General features: G+C 37.3%; 1 protein-coding gene across 4 annotated transcripts in view; it reads left to right on the forward strand.

The window, feature by feature from the left end:
- Positions 1-9,758, forward strand: part of LOC139979368 (polypeptide N-acetylgalactosaminyltransferase 10-like) — a 44,623-nt gene that overhangs the window by 27,735 nt on the left and 7,130 nt on the right. For all 4 annotated transcript variants that reach the window (XM_071990091.1, XM_071990088.1, XM_071990089.1 and 1 more), the window contains exons 7-13: positions 46-235; positions 4,451-4,571; positions 5,659-5,769; positions 6,709-6,930; positions 7,706-7,786; positions 8,077-8,226; positions 8,981-9,153. In XM_071990091.1, the coding sequence (XP_071846192.1) occupies positions 46-235; positions 4,451-4,571; positions 5,659-5,769; positions 6,709-6,930; positions 7,706-7,786; positions 8,077-8,226; positions 8,981-9,153 (1,048 nt within the window). The remainder of the gene's footprint in view (positions 1-45; positions 236-4,450; positions 4,572-5,658; positions 5,770-6,708; positions 6,931-7,705; positions 7,787-8,076; positions 8,227-8,980; positions 9,154-9,758) is intronic.

Consider the following 9,758-nt stretch of genomic DNA (forward strand, 5'->3'; position numbering starts at 1 on the left):
TAGTGCACCCTTGACAACATTTTTGGGGTCTGTTAAAATTTACAGAGAGAATAGCACTCAACAGGAAACGTATCGCCTGTCCGATGATTGACGTCATCTCCAACGAAGACTTTCACTATGAAACCCAGGCTGGAGATGTGATGAGAGGGGCCTTTGACTGGGAGCTGTACTACAAGAGAATTCCAATCAACCAAGCAGAGCGAAATAGGAGGTCCAAGGCTACTGATCCTGTCAGGTATGGAAAGTGGTAAAGCAATGTTAATGATAGGAAAACAACCATGCATGAGCAAACTTGAGCATAATCTTTTATTTTTTTATCAACTTCTTTTAGGGGGCTGTTAACATTACACTGCAAGCGATCTGGCCCACATTTCAAATATAACGGGTTTGCAACTTTGGAAGATGCCTCCTGTCCATGTTAACACAGAACTAAACCAGAGTGATTGCTGTTTATATTGAACAACTTGTTATGCACAGTTTAGTTTAGTGAAAACTAAATACATGCCTTGCCTTGTTACATGCATAGAAAGGTTATATAGTCTCACAGATATCTAACTTAATGTTGGCATTCATAGAAGGTTCTGTGATTACATATTTTGCGGATAGCAAAACTGCTGTGAGCCAGACGCCTCATTTGATGACGGACCCATCCTTTTAATCTGAAAATAATTGCCTAATTTGTAAGGTGACTCTAACTGCCAATGGGACAGTGTTAATATTTCATCTGAAGCATGCAGAGTGCTCCCCCCTTCCACATTGTCAAATGTTCTGCACTGTCAAATGTTCCAGGATGCACTTCATTACTTTTGCCTATCAGTTGTTTCATGTAACGGGGACACCCTTCATTAACTTGAAGACGTCTTCCCTCGAGGTTTGATAGCCACCTCCTGAGGCCAATCACCTCTTGCCATGCAATTGGTCTCATGCTTGCAGCTGTCGCCTTGAACTCAAAAGGCGACAGAGCGTTGACTCAGATGATTTTGTTTAGCTATATGCTCGTCCTCCCATCCAAGCCGAGTGATGAGAAAGTATATATATCTTTCGGCCGAATACACGAGACTGTGTTTCTTCAGTCGACAAGCAAATCAACTTGATCGAAGCGAGTCGCGCATCTTCAGTGAGTATCAAATCAATTTCTGAGGAAGTGCTCTTCGGTTTGACAGGGTTTTGGACATCTCAATTAGGAATGACTTGCCTCTTTGGAGTAAGAATGAGTAACTCCAGAGCTCTGGAAACCTAACATGTCCAGGTGGGAGAAGTTACCCGATAGTTCTATGATCTAATGAAAAAAGAAAAATCAATTTAAATCTACTTTGGATAAACTGTGTGTCTCCAGTTGACCTCGTTAATCCTTGGCATTGTGCTGAATTTGTTTCCACTCCAATTGAATTATTGCTACACTGGATGTATGTCCACATATTGATGTAGGACCAAATTTTCAATTGGAAGGTTAGCATTAGGGGATAGGTTGGAGAGATTGCAGTAGGTGTTAGGCCAGACGGATAACATTGAGAGTTAACACACTTGGTAATAGTATACAGGGTTAAGAAACCTTGTTTAGCATATGGTTAGCATGCAAGCCTATTATTTCACAGTTTTAGCTGCTTGCTAAAAAACATATGAAAGATGTCCTTGCTAAAATCAAATTTCCTCGGGCATTTTCCTTGGATGAATACAAAAGCTACATGTCTCTGTACTGACAGAAAAATGCCAGTGTTTTTTTTGGGCTTCTGGCAAATGGTGAAATTCATTGTCAGTTAGCCAGTAAATAGGCTAAACTTTAATGCCTGGCATAAGGACTTAAACTTAGCAGTTAACAGGGTTAGCATCAGGGTTTAGTAATAGGCAGGCTGTTTGCATTAATTGGAGTCATAATTAGAGCAATAAACATATTGCTTAACACAGAAGTTTAGTATTTTTTGATCAGCGCTATGGGGTTACTAGGGGTGGGGTTAGATACAGGGCTTGTTCCAAGAGTTAACATAGAGGGTTATCTAGAGGGAAAGTTGGCGTATGTACAGGAATGTTAGCGGTTAGTGTTGTAGATAATGTATAGAGAGATTTAGCTTAGAATTTGTATTTAATGAATGAAAATGTGATTTACAGTCAAGAAAATGATAAAATGAGAACTGATCAACCAGGAAATTCATCAACTAGGAGAATAAATTATCGTCAGAAGATGAAAACTATGGACATGCTGCAAAATTTCTTTCATTGTTGAATTTGGAAAATATCACTCTCTGGAGATAAGTGCCGTTAAGTTTCTAAGCAAAATTTAAGCCTTTGAGAATACAGGCGTACATATGAATGTGCGGACTCGTTTATACAGATATAGGTGTCTGTTTAATATTTCATACATGTAACCTCTCGCTGTTTATACTGCATTTTGCATTCTGTTGAAACCATGTTTCAGTTTGTAACAGTAGTCTCTTCATTTGATGCCATCATCAGATCGCAGAAAATTCAACACAAAATGCAGCTCTATAACCAATATTCTAACTTTTGTATTTCTGCTTGAAGGATCAATTTTTTTTCCATGTGGTTTGGTCATTTTTGTCTTCAAAACACAGGGTTGAGGTGGGATGGGCAGGAGTTGTTTAGAGGGAGGGGGGGGGTAGGTCTGTCAAGAATTGAGCAAGGGATTTTAGATCTTTCATTTTTCAAACTTCTATATTTGAAGATGTTTCACGTTGCCAAAGGCCATTAACAGAATAATGCTGAAAAGTTGATTTTCACGTTATAATTTGTTTTGTTTGTTTCATACTTTTTGCGCAAAAGTTGCACGGAGAGTCTCGTCATCCGCTTTGAACATTACATTAATCTAACTGTAAATTACCTGAGAATGTCTAGTATGTAGCAGTGCTTCCCTTCCTGTTTACGGAATTTTACCGACAACGATGAAACATTAACCACTCTGGGTCTAAGTGACAAATGTTTACGATACAGTTATGAGTTACGGGGAAAATGCAACTGGAAAAATGATCAACCCTATGCATAGTCAATGAAGTCTGAAGACAAGACTGATAAATAGCATCACCTGGGGCAGTTCTAAAATTTAAAAAGTCTCAAAATTTATGTCGGAGGTAGATTGTCACTGTTACACTCTGAAGGCATTACTCATATTGGACCTAATACAGAATCATTTCAGGACAGGTTTATTTCATGCCAGTAGGCTTAGAATTGGAAAGAGTGCAGAAATGATCTTCTCTTCTCTCTCTCCACTTTTTTTTCCTTTTTTTGTTGTCACATTTCTATTTTGGGTAATGATACCTTTGTCTTAAAGGGACGTTCCGGCTGCCGAAATTAATTGCTTAGAAAAATTTGATGGACATTTTCTGCATGTGCCTCATGCGGCAAAGATTGAAGTATTATTGAATTATTATGTGATTGCATCTGGCAACAACAGTGTAAATTAAATTAGATGAAAATCATTCTGTTTTTTCTGCATAATTGTTCAGTCAATTTATCCACAGTGGGGAGAAAAAAAATACGTTCTACAAAATAGAAATGGATGCATGATGGAATTTGATGAAATTCTACAAACACAGAATATTGACAAATCAAGAAAAAGAAAATTAGAGGAAAGTAAAAATATTTGAAGAATGTCTACCATGATGACATAACAGACTACCTATTGTCATCCACTATCTGGAGTAAGGGTTTGGGGAAGGGGGAGGGGAGGAGGGGGAGGGGAGGGGGAGGGGGGTTAGCTAGTCAAAATAGGTCATAATCAATCATCTGTAGTTTAGGATAAGGATGTGATGTTTTAATTTAAAGTATAGAATACTTTTCTCTTTAAGGTAAGTGTTGCAATGTCTGCTGCTGGAATATCCCTGTGAGGATGTCAAAACAATTCTTAGGAATTCATCTCTTTATCAGTATCATATTTCTTTTGTTTTTATTAATTGTACTCCTCTGCAGATAACATATCCAAGAGATATATTCCTTCAAGTGTCCTCTAGGACAAACCCAGATACAGTACACTGTGATTCTCTCTGTCCCTCCTGTCTTCAGATGTCAAAAAATGTTAGACTTGTCGTGTATAAACATGGTCCCTGCCTTTATAGTAACTTCCAGCCATGTCAAAGATCATGATATTTTTTCTATTGCAGTATGTGTTTTTTCCATTTATCAAACAGTTTTCATATCTCTATATTATACTGGCATCCATATTAGTATGAAATCCACTAGATCCTTCTCTTTATTTGTATTTATTCTATTTTCTAATTGTTTCTTTCTTCTTTCCTTGTTTTCTATATATCCTTTGCCAGGGCTGCCATATTGATATCTGCTTCTTTAACCCATCTTCTCTACCATCCCTCGATAGGTAACAGTAATTTTTAGTAGCTGTGTTAATTATCATCACAGATGCAGTTAAAACCTGTCCTGTTGTTGTTGTTTTTTTTGTGTATTATGAGTAACAAGATTTATTTTCAATCTACCTTTACAGATCTCCAATTATGGCGGGAGGCCTGTTTGCTATCGATAGGAAGTACTTCATGGAAGAATTGGGTGGCTATGATGATGGATTAGAAATCTGGGGAGGAGAACAATATGATTTATCCTTTAAGGTAAGTACATATCATGAAACAGGGCTTGAAACTTTCCCACCATTCTGGCGCATTCGCTTAAGCAATGCCGGGAAAAGTAAAGAACATAATCGGGATCGGTTTGGTGCTATTATAGTGCCAGATGGTTTTCACACAATTTTTTTTTCTGAAAAGATGTTTTAATGCTTGTGAAATATAGTAACAGTTGGAAATAGCTCCAGACTAGTTTGAAATTGCTACAGAGATTTCCAAAATTTCCAAACTTTCACATTCTCTGACCCTGTTTTAAGCTCCAAATGAGGAAGGCTTAAGTTTGAGCACGACCAAAGTTCCAGCCCGGCCAGAGAGTATACGTTTACAAGTGATGTAATGTTAGAATTGTCACATGTATACTTACCTCAGGCTAAGTGTTGCAGCTTAGTTGCATTTTGCTGCATTCTTTCTCTTGCCATCCAATAAACTTGATCGTACATACAGGCAGTTTATTTGTGGCATTAGTTTGTGGCAATTAATGCCCCACAATTATCAAATGCTCAGTCTTGAGAAAATGTATTTTAATTTAGAAAAATAAGTGCCATGCAATGTGTACAAAGCGGAAATAGAATTCTAGGCTTACATTCCTACCGATTCTCTATCTGAAATACCGGCCTCTATATTATCCATATAACTGGAACAATGTCAAATGAAACATTTAAGTATCAGACTCATAGATGTCTGCCTATAGTGGTACTCAGTACTTAGCTGCTACTGTTTCCGTCAACTGTAAGCGCCCTCAATTACGCTTGTGGTTTCACTAGTTCGAATTTACACCACTTCGACTTTAGACTTTGACCGCTCAACACGACGAGCTACCAATGACATTAATCGCCTACATTAATTGCCATATTATTCCTTTCGATCGGATAATTCTTATCAACTTGGGAAACGTTCCTATCCGACTGCTATAGATATATTTTATTGGAACTATTTAAACACAAACATGGTATTCTCTGTGCTTAATGGTTTGACACTTCGGCAGATATGTAGGATGAGGTTACTTCTGATCTATTTGTTGTCGGCCTGCGGGTGAGAAATCTCACGTCTCATCTCTCAATTTTTCTCTCGCAAGATCTGGATGTGCGGTGGAGAGATGGAAGAAGTGCCTTGTTCTCGAGTGGGCCACATTTATCGTCTCTTCATGTCCTATTCTGTTCCGGGAGGCGGTAATGTCATAGGAAAGGTCAGTTCCTTTCAGACGCTTCTTTTCTATTTCTAGTTCAGTCGATAGGAATTGACAGATTTAAATTTGCTTCTCCAGCCTACTAAATAAACTAAATAAAGTCATAATGTTGAAAAACAAAATGGATGTTCCGTTATTGAGACTTCATCGGAGAAATATAGGTTTACCAATACTAACTAGTAGATCCTGATGGAGGAGGAGAAAGTGGGCGGTGTCCCAGATGTGGGATTACTGGATTATCTGCACAGTGATTGAAAATTAAACTTTCAGTATGTTATATAGATCAGAATGTGCATAAGTAGAGATTAGTGGAGGTCAGTGCCATCATTCGTAATGCCAAGCCAATAAGATTTGGGGATTTGATATTAACTGTTACAAATATTTTGCGTTTTTAAGGGGTGGTGGATTACCTAGGGAGCTGTAAACCACCCTGCAAAAAGACGGGGTGGACTTTTTTCCGGACTTTCCTGTCCTCCGTGAGCATCTGGGGGGATTTACAAATATTTAAATACATGTCCAGATTTGTGGTAGTTCAGACAACTTAAGTTGTATTCAATACATTTGTAAGCCCTCCTACAATAATTTGTCCATTCGGCTACTCCACATTCAGCACAGAAAGACAACTTGTGAATAGTTACAATCCTTTAACCATTTCGTTGAGTGAGATTTTAGTCACCTGCATTGGCATTTTGTTCAAAATCAATTATTGCCCTTCAATAGGGAGGGGAATCTCTCAACTAAGAACCTTTACCCGTCCCACAAAAACTGTTTCTTTCTCCTTTGAAATGGCTTGTCCAGGCTTCATTTACAAACTATGAATCATTGTGGTTTTGACAATAACAGCCTAACACATGGGACATATGTAGCTATTCAACCTAAGTAATTTTGATGTATAGAAATTTTAACTTCTAATTATGTTTTCATGTACATTGCATACAGAACTTGCAGCGAGTTGTAGAGGTATGGATGGATGAATGGAAAGAACATTTTTACAAGAGGAAGCCCTATCTCCGTGGCAACAATTTCGGTGACATCAGTAAACAGCTGGCTTTACGTGATAGACTCAAGTGTAAAAATTTTACGTGGTTTATGACAGAAGTAGCACCAGATATTTTAGAGTACTATCCAGCAGTGGAACCCGAACCGAGAACCATGGGAGAAGTGAGTTTTATTTTGGGGAGAAATGTTGAGTAAATGAGTATATGGGTAGATGAAGTTTGAAGGGCAGAGACGTTAGGTTATGTGGTAATAAACATTACATGATGTATCAGTTGATATAGTTTAACATGAACTAACATAGTGATGAACTAAGACAATTTTTTTTTTTTTTGATAAGATACACCATGTCTTTGACCTTGTACTTATTTGACCAAAACACTTTCTATTAATTTATTCCCTCGTTTTGTTTACTTTGAGGCACACTTCCTGCTTTCACTTTGAGAACTTCAGTTGGTTTGTGTCAGTTACAGGATTTGTCAGTCTTAAATCTAGAGTTGGTGCTGCATGGGTGGAAAATATGCATTATACTGAACAAACTATGTCATATTCATACATAATTGGATATCCCGCAATCCAGCAATTTAACTAAGATATGTATTAGGTTACAATATTTTTTATTATACTCCTTATTCTTAGCCTATTGACTCAGACAGGTTTGCCACACTTTATCTTTTGTGTTTCTCAGTTAGGGATTCAAAAGGTTTTTTTAAAAATTTTTATTGTAATGTAGGCTGCAAAAAATTATCCCATGTGGATTGCACATTTTTGGAATACAGTATTAAACAGATGGAGTTGGCTTGAGTATGGTATTCTTCTGATAGAATCAAATTCAATATAAATTGCAGCTTTTAAGGTGGAATAATATTACCAAAGTAGTAACAAAACTTGGTAAACTGATTTTTTTGTAATATGCATTTTCTGTTTCCTATTTATTCAGGTGAAGAGTGTCTCGACAGGCAAATGTCTAACTAAAGAAACAGGAGTATTTCTGAAACCATGTACAAAGGCTAGCAATCAGGTAAATTTTCTTCATTTTCTAAAATCTTCTATAAGAAATCATTTATTTGTTCTGTCGCAGAACCTCATTTACCGTTTCTGCATTAGATTATATGATAACAATGAAAAAGTGACGTCTGGGCAAGGAATAGATGTTGAAATCAAAATCAAACCCCCCAGTAAATCCTCTACCCCCTGTTTAATTATCATTAGACAACTAAAATCTGACACCAATAAAGGCATAAATTAATTATTTCTTGTCAGTATATAGCTTTGGTAATTAGGTAATAAGGTTTTCTTCCTTTCCTGCAGATATTCACAATCACATGGCATGATGACATGAGGGAGAAGGAACTTGCAACCAAGGATTGTATAGACTTTAGTAACTACCAGAAGGGGAAGAAGCCATCACCATATCGTTGTCACCATGGTGGTGGCAATCAGTTGTGGGTCTACCATCCAGTAAGTACTCTGCAAAATGTCTTATCTCTTATCTCCTAGACCCAGCACATTCATGAATATTCACAATGGCACTGTCACAGCGGTGATGGCAATCAGTTGTGCTTCTACTGGTCAACTTGTGAGGATGCCAAAGAGGTGTAATTGTATCTCTCATCTACTACTCTACTTGTCACAGTCATGAATATTTAGAATATCGTTGTCACCCTGGTGATTGTGATCAGCTGTGGGTGTGATATCATATCTCTAATCTACCCATCACATTCATAAATATTCAATGTCAATGTCACCATGGTGTTGGCAATCAGTTGTGGGTCTACCATACAGTTTTGTCACAACAGCTGTTGCCATTCATTCTCAAAAGAAACATCAGGAATAAGTCTAATCCTACCACATTGTTATTGCAGGTACACCAAGCCTAGCTTATACTTTGCATCTGCCTACCACACCTTTTTGTTACAGATGCACCTAGCCTAGCTTATACTTTACATATGCTTAACACACTTTTATTACAGATGCACATATCATAGCATATACTTTGCATATAAGCATCAAGCGTGAAGGTGTTAATTGCGGTTGAGGTAAATTAACCAACTATTGCATCCTTGTAAACAAAAACACAAATTTAACATGAAAGCTGAGCTGATTAATTGCACTGAGTAAATCAAGAACATAGAAAACTGTCTAGGAATTGACCCAAAACAAACGTTAGCACAAAGTAACTTAACAATGTTTACTTCTTCCCTTCCCCCTCTAGAAAACTCTTCATGTTTACCATCCAGTTTCCGCCATGTGCCTTGATATATTCGACGAGAAAATCGGTATGAACCACTGTGACAAAGATGCCAAATCACAAAAATGGAAGTGGCCCATAAAAGATGAGAAGAAGGTTGCCGAATTAGCGGCAAAACACCCCATCAAGTACATTAGGTAACAGTCAACATGAAGATGAGACAATCTCTAAAGTTACCCTCTACACACTTACTTTCTTTCATTGACTTCTAGAAGAAGGAAAAACAAATTTGTTTGTTGTCTTTTTACTGGTTTAACATAGTACGTTTTAATTTAAGTGTGTTTTTTAGAATGATTCATTATCTTGCCATTGCAGAGAGAACAAAATGTTTGAATCTCATGCATAGGTATAAGAATTTCCATACGTAGGAAAAAGTCTAGTTTCATTACTGTAGTTATTTCATTTTGTATATAGTTTGGTGGATGGATGTTTTTTCTTTTATTAGAAGGCATAGAATATTGCTTTGGGCAGAGAAGTATATACTCCTTTACGGTTCAGATTGAATTCTAACTTTTTCTTCTAAACATGTGGAAAGTTATTGAAATGAGTGAATTGTATTTGGTTCACAGTTTTCACTTGTTGGGAAGGGAGAGGAGTGGAGGTGGGAGGGGGTTGGAATGGGACAATCACCATATCTAGAGCTAGGGTCAAGATATTGTACAAACAAATTTTCAACTGATTTTGAGGAACTTTGTTTCACCTCCCCATGAAAGTGTTGCATTTTTTTTGGCCACTCCCACTA

This window comes from Apostichopus japonicus, chromosome 14 (genome assembly GCF_037975245.1).
Source record: "Apostichopus japonicus isolate 1M-3 chromosome 14, ASM3797524v1, whole genome shotgun sequence".
Taxonomy (NCBI): Eukaryota; Metazoa; Echinodermata; class Holothuroidea; order Aspidochirotida; family Stichopodidae; genus Apostichopus; species Apostichopus japonicus.